The sequence below is a fragment of the Mastigoproctus giganteus genome, chromosome 12, assembly GCF_048544385.1.
Source record: "Mastigoproctus giganteus isolate SK-2022 chromosome 12, ASM4854438v1, whole genome shotgun sequence".
NCBI classification, from domain to species: Eukaryota; Metazoa; Arthropoda; class Arachnida; order Uropygi; family Thelyphonidae; genus Mastigoproctus; species Mastigoproctus giganteus.
The window spans coordinates 86,863,792-86,878,411 of NC_143586.1; the positions used below are offsets into that span (position 1 = coordinate 86,863,792).

General features: G+C 36.8%; 1 protein-coding gene across 1 annotated transcript in view; it reads left to right on the plus strand.

Annotated features, from left to right (window-relative positions):
• LOC150077250 (uncharacterized) overlaps positions 1 to 14,620 on the plus strand; it is a 52,021-nt gene that overhangs the window by 24,845 nt on the left and 12,556 nt on the right. Inside the window, exon 4 of the mRNA XM_090386206.1 lies at positions 13,470 to 13,667. Coding sequence (XP_090242332.1) covers positions 13,470 to 13,667 — 198 coding nt within the window. The remainder of the gene's footprint in view (positions 1 to 13,469; positions 13,668 to 14,620) is intronic.

A 14,620-nucleotide genomic window follows, 5' to 3' on the forward strand; every position in this document is an offset into this window, starting at 1 on the left:
CCAGATCACTTATTGCACTTATGCAACTTTTTTGAAATTATGTTTTTTTGAAAGCACTAGTAATGCTTTCCCAATTTTTCCAAATGGTTGATACAGTTGAGTTCAGTCTTAACTTTTTACAAATGGACGCATTGCTTATTCCATTCTCTAAGTCTCCAAATTCACTGGTCTCCAAAAGGTTTTTGGTCGTGCACCCTTATTTTTCTTAAAAGGACTAGCGCGCACCCCGGAATAAAAAATTAAATATATGTATAAGTTTAATATTTTTTTAAATTTATAAATCATTTATATGGAAGGCATTATATCTAAAATCACATATAATTTTAAAAGATCACAAATAAAAAAAATACAAAAAATTAAATTGAAGTTCAAGTACAAAATGCATGTACTCGAATGTGTATGATCGATGGCATGATTAAATAAAGCTGTGCAATCAAACAGATCTGTATATTGAAGTATTAAAAAAACATTTATTTATAATTTTTATTTTCAATTACATTTCGAAAGACTAAAGTTTTCATAATTATTAAATATTGATTTATTGCAGATTATCTCGCACACCCCACTTTGGAGACCACTACTCTAAGTCACGAATAATTTTTACTTTCTCACTGATTGTCAGGATTTTTCTTTACTTCCTTGCCATTTCAAGTTAAAAGAACTGAATTTAACACAGTACGATGAAACCTAAACTACAGAAACAATTGTTTTTAAAAATTCAAGTCTTTTCCCCCAAGGTTTAAAAAAATATATGTTCACACAAAGATTTGAAATTGCACTGAATTTGAAAGCTGAATGTTTCATGCTGATACAGAAAAATTACATTGGTTAGTTTTCTAATAATTTTTCTCCCTAGTTCTTCTGAGAATCCATAACAATAGGGAAGAGATACAAAAGAGGATTAAGAGATTAGGAAAGAAAATAAAAAACTCAGTTTGTGGATGTGCACCCACAGCATGGGACATGCCCTATTGAAACGAGACAGCTTGTAGCAGAATTATCCTGTCCCCCCCCCTGCTATGGGTAACTCTGTAGGCCTTCAGCACCTCCATCACATCGGATCTTCAGGGATTTCTGTTGTGCCACTGGAATGAGGACTGTGCTCTGTCATAGCATGCCATACTAAAAGAGATTCTGAGAAGCATTAGAAATAGCAACCTTAGGTAAAATGTATGAGTAGATGGTCAAAAAGTTCTGAGAACAGAATATAAAAGACATAGGTACAAAACTTCTGTTGTTTTATTTTTCGATGTATTCACCCTGAAGTTCAATACACTTATTGTATTTAATTTGCAGAGTTTAATCCTTCAAAAAATTAAACCAAACTTCCATAGTTGCTTTTAGCTCTTCATGATCTTTAAAATGAGTTCCATGAAGATGAGACTTCAGTTTTCTGTATGAATAATAGTCACTTAGGACCAGATATGAGCTGTATGGGGGGGGGTTAATAATTAAATTTATAATTTAAATAAATTTATAATACATCATAAATATACAGGGTGTCTCAAAAATATTGGTACAAATGTTTAGGGTAGGTAGGTAACATCTAAAGGAATGTGAATCGCATAGGAACCCATAACTAGAAACGTCACCATAAGTCGGTAGACAGTGCTGTTCATCAGTTTGATATACGAACTGTGAGCTGGCAGACATGCACCTAGTGTATGGATTAGCAGAGGGCAATGGACGAGCTGCTCAACGAATTTATGGAGAAAGCTTCCCAGACAGACATGTACCGGACCACCGTTTGTTTGCGCGTGCGCATCAAAATTTGTGCGATTATGGGTCATTTAGAGGTAACAGGAGTAGTGTGGGCAGACCACGTTCGACGTGAACTCCCGCCATGGAAGAAAGTGTGTTGAATGCCGTCCAGAATAATCCTACTACCAGCACACGTGCCATTGCCTCTGCCTTAGGAGTGTCTCGTTGCAGTGAACAGCGTGTCTGGCACAATGATTCCTTACACCCCTTTCATCTCCAAAGGGTTCAGTTACTGCTCCCCCAAGATCATCCTGCATGGGGAAACCACTTTCTTGGAGAAACCACTGCGTGTGGCTTTTATGCAGTGGTTTCTCCAAGAAAGTGTTCAAGACTTGAATTTTCCAGCCTATGTTTTGTTCGCGGATGAGGCTTATTTCACTCGGGAAGGCTTATTCAATCAGCACAATGCTCATGTGTGGGCATAAGCATTGTGCTGAACACGACAACCCACATGGTGTGCGCCCTCATGTGGCACAACATTGCTTCGCAATAAATGTGTGGGCAGGTATGATCGGTGACTGCTTAGTCGACCCATACCTGTTACCATCCTACATGAATTCCGCTAAATATCGGATATTTTTTGAACAAGTTCCAGCAAATGTGAGACGCAACATTGGGTTTCAACATGACGGGGCACCTCCCCATTATGGAAGGTGTATTCGTGACCATTTGAACAGGCTTTTTGGGCATCGATGGATTGGCCGTGGTGGACCCGTTGCCTGTCCCCCACACTCACCTGATTTATCGAGCCTTGATTTCTTTCTGTGGGGGTCCTCAAATCTATCGTGTATGGATTGCCTGTGGAGACGGAAATGGATCTCGTGGCAAGACTCGTCTGCGCTGCTGCTACTGTCAAAGAAACTCTAGGTGTGTTCGACCGTGTCCGCCAATCCATGCTGCGTCGGTGTCACGCATGCATCGTGTCTCATGGTGGAACCTTCGAGCATCTGTTGTAACATCATGAAATGCACCCATCTCGTACTCCATTGTTAATATTATGTAAAATAAATGTTTGCCACTAATACTCTCTTGTGTCATTTCTGCATCTTGTGCCCCTACTACTACTTTCCTGTGACGTTTCTGGTTATGGGTTCCTATGCAATTCCCATTCCTTTAGATGTTATCTACCTCCCCTAAACATTTGTACCAATATTTTTTGGCCCCGAGTGCCAAGCGATATTAGTGACCACAGTGCCTTTTCATAGTGATTATCTGATACGCTTTACTGTATATACGTTTCTCCTGAGTTTCGCAAGTCCGTTAACTCTTGAGCATTATAATTGAATAGATCTTTCAAATTATATAACCCAGAAAGGAAAGTACCTTTCTTTAACCCCCTTTTTATTTTTCGTTAATACTAACCTTCTCTTTGCTTGGGTCACTAGGTGGCACCGCTCTTGCCTCCACGTGGCGGGGCTGGTAACCTGGGAGAAAAAGATAATCTCCCGAGGCCAAAAAGAGCACGTCATGAGTAAATCAAACTCGGACTTATCTGGGCTGCCAGATGCACCCCAGACATCAAAAAAGAAAGATAGTTCTATTGCAGGAACTTCAAAACGGCAGAAAACTGACTCTGACATCTATCCTTCTCCAGCTTTCCTGATCATGCACTCAACTGGTGAAAATGCAATTGGCAAAATCTCGCCATTTAGAATACAAAAGGAATTAGAAAGCAGAGCTGGAGCTCCTATGTCTGTAAAAAGACTTAGGTCAGGAGATATTCTGATCGAGACCTCTAATAGTAAACACTCAGAGCGGCTCTTGAATATTAATCTCTTTGCTGGAATACCAGTTACTGTGACACCCCATAGATCACTGAACACCTCTAAAGGAGTGATCTCTGACTGGGATTTAATAGATGTGTCCGAAGAGGAGATGCTTGAAGAACTTAAAGAAGAAGGCGTTATACAGGTCAAGAGAATTTCCACCAGAAAAGAAGGAGTTCTGACTCCTACACGCAATCTCATTCTGACCTTTAATACACCACATCGCCCAGCATTCCATTAAGGCTGGATATCTGGTCTGTAATGTCAGACCTTATATTCCAAACCCACTACGGTGTTTCCGATGTCAGAAGTACGGACATTCCCAGACAGCTTGCCGGGGAACTCCTGCTTGTGCAAAGTGTGGGTCAGTTGAACACAACTGCGAAGCCTGTACTGCTCCCCAACCGATATGCCCAAACTGCAAAAAAGATCATCCCGCTTACGCTAGAACATGCGATCGCTGGAAAACTGAGAAACTTATTCAGATTTATAAAACCAATCATAATGTGTCCTATCAAGAAGCAAAGCGAAACGTCTCGCCACCAACCCTTGCAAATAGATCTACGTATGCTCAAATCACCAAAAAATTCCAATCAACCGCATCGCAAACTGAACTAACAGTACCCCCAAAAGAGTCTTTCTCGAACTACGTAAAAACACTGTACAATGCAACTCAAACTCAGGCAGTCAATACGCCAGTTTCTATACCAATCGAAAATCTCCACTCCCTGGACGAAGGACGCAAAGAAAAACAAATCGTAACTTCTGGTCACTAACAGGAAATGGATACTAAGGAAATACCCCCAGATGACCCGGTCCTACACATTTTTGTAGAAGAAGACATGGAAACAGAAAGGCCCTACTTTTGAAACAAGAGTGAAAAACAGAGAAACCTCAGCACCAAGAAAACGCTCGGAAAGTCTAACTAGAGATAAACAATGAACACAATAATTCAATGGAATTGTCGTGGTTTCCGTGCCAATATTAATGACCTGTACGACCTTACCTCTAAATACACACCAATATGTCTCTGCCTCCAAGAGACGTATCTCAAACCTCAAGACACACCAAAACTGTCTTATTACAATATCTTTAGAAAAGATAGAACCGATCAAAATACTGCACGTGGTGGTGTAGCTGTTATAACAAACCCATATGTTCCTGTCAAACAGGTCTTACTGAACTCTCCCCTCGAGGCAATAGCGGTCCGTGTAGCTGCTGACATCCATATTACAATCTGCTCCTTATATATTCCACTAAGCTTTTCCATCCAACAAAATGATCTAAACAACCTCATAGCTCAACTTCTCACACCTTTCCTCATTCTGGGAGACTTAAATGGTCATCACACACTATGGGGTAACAACAATATCGACCAAAGAGGAAAACTAATTGAAAAATGTTTAGATGATAACAACCTTCTCCTTCTAGGAGCAGCAGTGCGTAGCACACGCTTCTTGATTAGACCGAGGTTCGAGCCCGTCACCACCAAATACGAAGGATGCGGAAAGGTCAGGAATGATCACCGCATATTCACGGAGCAATATGGCCTTAGTTGCTAATGCTCCTAAAAACCAAATAACAAACAAACAATAACCTTCTCCTTCTAAATGACGGGTCACCTTCCTTCTGGAACATATACTGCAATAGACTTGTCTATCTGTTCTGCAACTTTGTATCCTACTCTAAAGTGGACGGCAAACAATGATCCACTGCATAGTGATGACTTTCCCATTACAATTGAATTACTAAATAAACCCTCTTATCATCTTACTAGAATTCCTCGGTGGCTAATTGATAAAGCAGACTGGGTGATATATAAAAAATTAGCTAAACTGGACCCTGAAATTATACAAAAATCCCCAACCAGGGAAGCGGTTGAGTATGTCACAAAAACTATACTACACACAGCAGGACAAGCTATACCAAAATCCTCCTCAAAATTACCTGAACACCCAAAAATATGGTGGAATGACGAATGCAGCAAAAAGAGACCAAAATAAAGCTTGGAATACTTTTAGGCGCTATCCAACCACAGCTAATCTCATTCAGTTTAAACACGTTAGAGCAAGAGCGAGGTATGTTAGATGCAGTAATAAAAAGGCCGCTTGGATTCGCTTCACTTCACCCATCAATCGAGCAACTCCCACACATAAAATTTGGAAAACAATCAGGAAAATGAGTGGTAAATATCAAACGACACCTCAGCCTATCATGGAATGGAGAGGGCAGAACATTTCTGACCCTACCCAAATTGCCAATATACTAGGGGAAACTTTTGCTAAAACATCAGCAACAGAAAGTTACATACCAGCCTTCAGAAGATTCAAAGCAAATTCAGAAAAACAAAAGTTAAACTTTTCTTCAAAAGCAGAAGAACAATATAACTTACCATTCACTATCCACGAACTACATAGAGCCTTGTCAACATCTAGGCGTAGCGCTGTAGGACCAGATAATATCCATTATTCGATGATACGGGAACTAAGTGAATCACTGCAGTCACTTCTTGATCTGTTCAATAGGCTCTACCGGGAAGACACATTCCCTAAACAATGGCACCACGCTACAGTCCTTGCATTCCTTAAACCAGGAAAAGACCCGACAAACCCTACTAGCTGTAGACCCATTGCCTTGACCAGTTGCCTTTGCAAAATTCTGGAAAAGATGGTGAACCGTCGACTGATATGGTACCTGGAAAATTTCAATCTCTTACATTCTGCACAATTCGGCATTCGACAGAACAGATCAACACTAGATATACTAGTAAAACTAGAGAATTCCATTCAGAATGCATTCCTTAGATCGGAACACCATGTAATGGTTTGCTTTGACATCAGCAAGGCCTATGATTCCACGTGGAAGTATGGAATACTCCGCGAATTACACCGCCATGGACTTCGGGGCCATCTCCCGATTTTCATACGCAACTTCCTAGACAAGCGAACTTTCCAGGTTCGATTTAAAACTTCACTGTCGGAACTGTTTTTTCAAGAAGGAGTTCCCCAGGGCTCTGTACTCAGTGCTACACTCTTTATAATTGCGATAAACACAATTGCTGAACAACTTCCAAATACTGTCGATAAGGCACTGTTCGTAGATGACCTTAGTATTTCTTGCCATGCGAAAAACATGAATACGATCGAGAGACAGTTACAAGGGGCAATAAATAAGATCAGTACATGGGCACAAACCAATGGTTTTCAACTTTGTTCTCAAAAAACGTTGTGCATCCATTTTTGCCGACAACGTAGATTGCACCCACACCCGGAACTACAACTGAAGGGACAACCAATAGCAGTTCAACCCAGCATACGATTCTTAGGAATCACCTTAGATCATAAACTTACATTCCTGGAACATATTAAAAGACTAAGAACATCCTGCCAACAAAAATTAAATATCATCCAGGTTCTCTCAGCAACAAAGTGGGGAGCCGATCGCCTTACCTTATTACGGCTATACAGATCTTTAATAAGATCAAAACTTGACTATGGGGCACCAAGGCCTAGTGTCCTTCGCTGGCTTGATCCTCTCCATCATAGTGCAATACGCATTGCTCTAGGAGCATATCGCACGTCTCCAATACATAGTCTATATGCCGAAGCTCACGAACCCCCTCTCTCTATCAGAAGGCAACTTATATTACACTATGCATATAAAATAAGATCTATGCCTGAACACCCAAATTGGGAATTACTTTTCACCCCCCAACACAGCAGGTTATACCATAACCGCCCTACTGCTAACCGACCGTTAGGTATAAGAATAAGACATCTTCTAGAAGAACTTAATCTGAGTTTTGATAATATCTCAAATACCCCTCCACTATTCCTTGCTCCGTGGAGCATTACTCCACCTTTATGTGATAAATACCTTACTAAATGGGATAAATCTGCACTACATAAAGAAAATTTCTTGCAATTGTACCTTGCAGTGGTGGAGCAGTTTCCAAACTTTGTTGTAGTTCATACAGATGGGTCAAAGAATGACACCCATGTTGGAATCGCCGCAGTTTTCCCGAACATAACATTGGCCTACCAACTGCCACATGAGTTCAGTATATTTTCTGCCGAATTATTGGCAATTCAGGTTGCACTGAAGCATATCGAGACCTCCAATATTGAAAACAGTATAATTTTCTCTGATTCTCTAAGTGCACTTCAAGCCCTGGAAAACACCATGAACATCACCCACCCAGTTGTAAAAGAAATAACAAACTCTTTATATACCTTATCTGAGCTTGGAAGAACCATACATTTCTGTTGGGTCCCAGGACATATGGGAATTCCAGGAAATGAATTAGCCGACAATGCCGCAAAAGCGGCCGACTTACCACCTGATGTACAGTGGAGAGTTCCACATCAAGATTATAGACGAATAATACAGGAAAAATGCATGTACCAGTGGCAATCAACATGGCAAAACCAACTTGAAAATAAGCTTCGAAGTATCAAGCCAAATCTTGAGCAGTGGCCTTCAAGCCTCAGTGCAATTCGACAACAGGAGGTAATACTAGCTTGTCTCCATATAGGTCACACTAATATTACTCATGGTTACCTTTTAAGAGGGGAGATTCACCCCCAGTGTGATCACTGTAAAATAGTGCTTTCAGTGAAACATATCCTTGTGGAATGCACAAAATTTGCAATAGAACGCCAGTATCACTTCAATCCAGCCACAACTGAAGAACCACTAACGCTTAGTTTACTTTTGGGCAATAAAACAGATGTCTCGAAGATTTTTACCTTTCTCAAAGCAATCAATGTATACCACCTCCTTTAGCTAGTCAACAATCGGTTTCCTGACTCTTGATCCATAAAGAAATATCATAAATACTAACCTATGTATGGCGCATTATGGCCATAGACGCCCATGCGCCAAAAAAATCCCCAAACAAACAAACAAACAAACCAATATTTTTAGGACACCCTGTATTGACTTGTACACACTGTACATAAATAATTAAATTTATATATGTTGCTGTAAATATATTTCCATCTGAAAAATCTGATCAAAAAAGTCTGAATGGTCTATCCTTTGCCATAGAAATAGTCTTCTGTACACATTAATACATTTGGAACTAGGTAAATAGGATGCTTCCATAGACTCAACATTGATTCACAATGCAGTCATGAAATATAATTTGGGGTCAGGATCATAAAAATGTAGTCAAGTTTCATTACCGGTCACTGAATGGAATAAAAATCTTCCTGGACCAACAAGAATTATTTTAAATTCTTTTTTGATTATCCCTCCCCGATGTTTGATGTGAATGAAAAAAGTTTCTGAGAACCCATCTTGCACAAACTTTGGACATTCCTAAATGCTTATGTGTTATTGTTAAAATGTTTCCATGGGAAATGTTAAGTACTTTTTCAAGTTCTGACATTATAATTCTGTTTTCTAAAATTTTTTCTTCAACAATGACAGTTGTTTCAGAGTTGATTGCTTCAGACAGCTGACCAGACCTTGGATCATTCTCAAGTGACCCTTGCCCTCTTTTGAATCCTGTCAACCATATTGCAATGGTAGCATAACTCTGTAACGCTTCCACAAAGTCATTCTTCTTCTTCCACCTACAAGTATCAATATAAAAATTTAAATTTTTAGAAACTGCATAAGACACTACATACAATTTTTTTTCATGTTGTTAAGACATTAAGCTAATAAAAGAACCTATTTTATAATTTATTAATATTTTATATACTCTGTTCTCAGAACGTTTTGATCACCTCTTGTATCTTCAGGTTTTTACATTCGCTTTTTAAGAAATTTCGATAAAGAATTGATAAAAAATTCATTACTATAATGGTAGTCATGCAACATTTCATATATTTTGAATTTATCATATGGCTTAGTAACTATTTTAAAAATTAGTTTCACACTTTTGCCACCCGATTTCACAAGTAGTATTTCTGGTTCTACCTTTGTCACTCACTGTTGGTTGAGAAAAGTCAATAAAAAGTATAATTCCCTATTACAGTGATGGCACTCACTTCAGGTAGCATTTTCAAAGTATTTTAATAGTTTATTTTTAAAGGAGGGTTGTTTTCTCACCCTTTAGGTGGTTCTTTCTTTCTGTCTGTCTGAATTTCTTTCAAATTTTTAATGTACTCTTGTTTTTAACCACAAATTGACATTCTTGGTTTATTATCACATGTACCTAATTATGCTTAACATAATTTTTGTTATTTCAATATTTATTCCACAATATTTTGCATAAAAATGATAATATTAGGCTTAAAATGTTAGTTACAATGAATGCCATTTTGCTAATGAATGATTTGCAGTGAATACCATTTTAATGATAATTTCACTATAGCAAAAATATTTCCTTATTATTAATGAAGTGTAAGTCTTTTTTGATTAAAAATTTGTTATAACAAATTTTCAAAATCAACTTAGACAGAGCAAAGTATATCGGTTTGCAAAGAAGGAAAAATTATGTGATAAGTTATGAGTGATCAGTACAGAAATGAAAAAGCAGTAGTTTGCTTTATCAGTTGTGTCTCCTAATTCATGGTTCTCAACTGGGATTACACGTACCCCTGGGGTGGGGTACCTCTACCCCACAGGTATCTAAAATATTGGATTTTCATGTTAGGTTTTAGTAAAATATTTTTCAGCCAAATGTGAAGTTTTACTGATTTTACTGTATATTTATTTGATGCCTTAGAATTTATTGTGTTTTGAGAAAACTAAATCAAAACCAAATTCTCCAGCCTCTCATAGTGCTGAAGTGAAGTCACATGAATTCTCCATAAATTACATCTCACTTCATGTATATTTTGTCTAGTTTAGCCCTTAGCAGCTTTCACTATCCTAAGTGTAATTTCTAGTCAACTGATTTTCTCATAGATCTTGACCATTCACCATTTGGTGAGTGGTCAAGATCTATGAGAAAATCAGCTCCCGGTAAGAACAAAAAAAAAAAAAAAAGACAACATATCAAAATGAATATTTGAAATGTGGCTTCTATTACTGTGATAATGAGCAGAATCAAATCCCTCTGTGTTTATTGTTGAACAGAAACACAGCAATAAGTGTACAAAACCCTCTTTGTTAGAGACATTTTGAAAGAAATCATTGGGACTTGAATGGCAAGTCCATTGCTTATTTTGAAGAGAAGTAGTAGTATTATATAAAGAAGACTTTATTGGTGAAATCTCTATTTGTGAGTCGTAAAAAAGAATTATTAGAAGCCTCACTAAAAGTAAGTTCTTGTATTGCTTGTCAAGGAGAGGCCCACATTATTGGTGAAAAATTGATGATGCCATGCACTATTGACCTGTGCAAGACAATATTTGGACCCAACGAATCAGCAAAAATTAAACAGGTGCCACTCCTAATGACACTATAAAAAGAAGAATTTTACTTTTCTCAGCTGATCTTCTCAATGAACTCATTTGTATAGTTGCCTTATTTTACTTTGCAACTCAAGAGCTGATGTCAGTTGCCTAGCTGTGCCATTAGTATTTGTTCAATACCTGTATAATTGTGAGCTGTGCAAAGACATTCTTATCGGTAATTATTTTGAAAAGTACTGTACAATAGGAGCTGATATTTTGAAAAAAATTAACTGCTTTTTTTGTGCTCATGAACTCTCTGGAAGAAGTATGTTGACTTCTGTACTGATGGTGCCAAGGCTGCGTAGCACATTTTCCTAACACATTTTCAGGTGTTAGGAGAATGAAGGCAGTAGCACATTCTCCCTGTTCAGGTAGTGACATACTCCACAGGGAAAATTTAGCTGTACAAAACATTCCTGCAAAACTGAAAAATATTTTTAAGACACTAAGAGAAATTGTCAATTATGTGAAATCTAGCTGCTTAAATACAAAGCTTTTCTGGCAGATTTGTGACGAAATGGGCAGCAACTATGATTGCTTACTTTTTTACACCGAGCGTGTTGGCTGAGTTGATGTAAAGTGCTAATGAGATTCTCTGAATTGTGCTATAAAACTGTGATGTTTCTTGCTGATTGTAAAGCTGAAGCCACATAAAAAGTAACTCAACTCAAGATTAACTGCAGAGATTCATCAACTTTGTCTAGTGATTATAATTCACATGGTGTGACATACCTTGCCGATATATTTGATAAACTGAATGCATCGAATCTGTCATTTCAAGGTAAAAACATGACACTTTTCATGGCTAATAATAAAATCTCTGCATTCAAAGATAAAATTGTTGTTTGGAGAAAGAAAGCTGAAGCAGGACAATGTGACACCTTTGATACTTTTTCTACGTCTTGATGAAAAAAATATCCTTGCAGAAAGCAATAATTGACCACCTCACATACCTCTCAATCTCTTTTGAAGAATAGTTTTCTGTATACAGAAATTGAAAATCACAGGTGGATGGCTAACCCTTTGTTGAAAAACCGAAACTCTTCTGCCCTATCCACAAAAGAACTGATTGATATCTTTTGTGACACATTACTCCAAGAAAAGTCTTTTAGTTTCCACTGTTTCCGTTCTGGGCTAGTTTGTTGGATTTTTTCCCTAATACAGCAGACAAAACAGTTCATAAACTTTTACCATTTGTGATGATTTATTTATGTGAATGTGAGTTTGCCAAATATTGTGGCAAAATTTCTCTTTCTCTTTTTTCAAAAAAGAGAAACAGACTTGATGTGTCGGCAGACATTTGCTGTCAGTTATCAACTTTGACACCTACTTTCAGCAAAATCACTGAAAATCTGTCACAGCAGGTCTCATTAGATTCACTGAGTAAGTCTTTTTTTTTTTTATTTTTTTAATTTGGAGTCTTAATAATATATTTTTTTAGTTTAAAATTTTAAGAGTAGAGATTATGTTTTGGTTCCACTATATAATACAGTACACACATGCAAAAACTGAAAAACAGTTTTTCTTAGCATTCTGTGTCTATATGATAATCTTAGGGGGTATCGAGGACCTTGCCAACTTCTTTGGGGGGGGTACCCCTGCCCAAAAGGTTGAGAACCGCCTAATTTATTACCTAGAAGAGTGTAAAATATATATCCCGTATTGTAAATAGCTAAAAGATGAATAAAGGAATTCCCAAAGCATTTGCTTGAATTTAAAAATGGAAATCAAAAATATCACAAAAGAATTTGATATTATATGCTCATTTTTTCTACACTTGTTGGGTGATCATGCTCAAATCGAAGGTGTTTTTTTTTTTTTTTTTTGTTTTGGTGTACTGATAAATTTGTTTATAAGCCTGCCCGTTTTTTTTGCTTTGGGTATAAATTGAAACATTCCCATAAGCTGTCTACTCATTTGGCAAAAGAAGCATTACATTAAGTAATCTTATTCAATTTTGATGTGATCTGAACTTGCAAAATTTAAACTGCACTAAAATTGAATTTTTGTATTTAGCCAAGAACAGTGAAGTTAAACATACTAAAGCTAACATATAATATCTGAAAATTAACAATGTTATATCTACCTTACTGTTTTTCTGAATGTGCTGTTTATTAAAATTTTGTGTTACTTCTTAAAATTAAAATATGCTTTCAAAACAATCATTATTGAAATATATAACAAAATATGTAATCATTAATATGTAATATGGTAAAATATGCAAGTTTTGATCATTCCTTTCTTAGTGTGTATTTTGTTGCTCTGTTTTCTATTATTGATTTTAAATCAATAGCTATATAAAATAAAGCAGAAATTACATACTCCTGTATGTTAGAAAAGTGTCGGAATTTATTTAAAATTTTGATCAGTATTCATTACAATGAAAGTTCAGTGTGAGGAAATGATTCACCCCCCCACGACTACTAGGAAGTTCATTGTAATGGAGCTTTGCTATATTTGTGAGGTTCCAAAACCTTTTAATGATATTATTACCTTTTTATATTCATTCAGTGTAACTCTTACATCTGTAGTCAGTCATATAGTATTACTTTTGTATTGGATCTAAGTATTGAATTTCATTTTGAAACAGACTACAGCTGGAGGCAAAGATCAGCTTATTCCTATTGCAACGGTCAATGAAAATAGTAAGTATTCTGGTTTAGGAGGAGGCCAGAAAAAAGCAGGACCACCACCAGGCAGAAAAATGGCTGGAAGCATCGATGTTATTGGTGGAACTACTGCACCTAGTCGGAGATCAGGAGGCAACTCCAGAGAGAGTGTGATACAGGTAATTATTTTATAATTTTGTGATATTTAAAAGTCAGCTTTGTTATCTGGAGTATTTCTTTTATCTTCCGTGCTTAAGCTCTTCTTTTTGAACAGGGATTGAGCCGTTAAGGTCCGTTCCAAGACTCGAATTGGTCTGTCCATCTTTTCTTGGGTGCGGAAGTTATTACAATATATTTTGTAATATCTTCTACTATATTGTTGATGCCAAAACATTCTCTAATGGTTTGGTTTGGGATATGATCTCTTAATGAGTATCCTGTAAGCGGCCTAAAAAATCTCATTTGTAGTGCCTCCAGCCTTTCATCTTTTTCCTTCAAAATCCAAGTTTCGGAGCCAAACATTAAGGCTGGTTTTGAGATTATTTTATGAAGTCGCAATTGTATATCTCTTGACATATATTTACCAAAATGTCTTTTAATAATATCTTCATTTTGTTAAAATTTATTATTTTACTCTCCATATCAGTATTTCTAAACCTGAAATCGTATTGCTGAAGTATTTTAAATGTTTTTACTTGTTCTGTTATATGACCATTAATTACTTTTTTTTTCTTTTTTTGCTTGTAAAAATTCCTTTCCTTGCATGCATGGCTGTAGTTTTGGTTTTTTGGATTGATATTTCCATACCAAATAATGAACTAATTTTGAAAAGATAGTGAGGTGCTGCGGATTCAGCTAAAATAACTTGGTCATCAGCGTATAGTTGAGTTGAGACTTGTTTGTGCTGAAATTGGGATCCCATTAGAGTGTAATTTCGGTAATTAAGTGTAATTAAGGTAACAGTCTTCTGTTACCTTATTGATATATAGATTAAACAGTAAAGAAGATAATCCACACCCTTGTTGTAATCCTCTAGTTGTTTTAATTCTGTTTGAAAATTTAAAATTGTTTAATTATACTATTACATCTGTATTATCATATAAAACCTTAATTGCTGATAATAATTATGAAT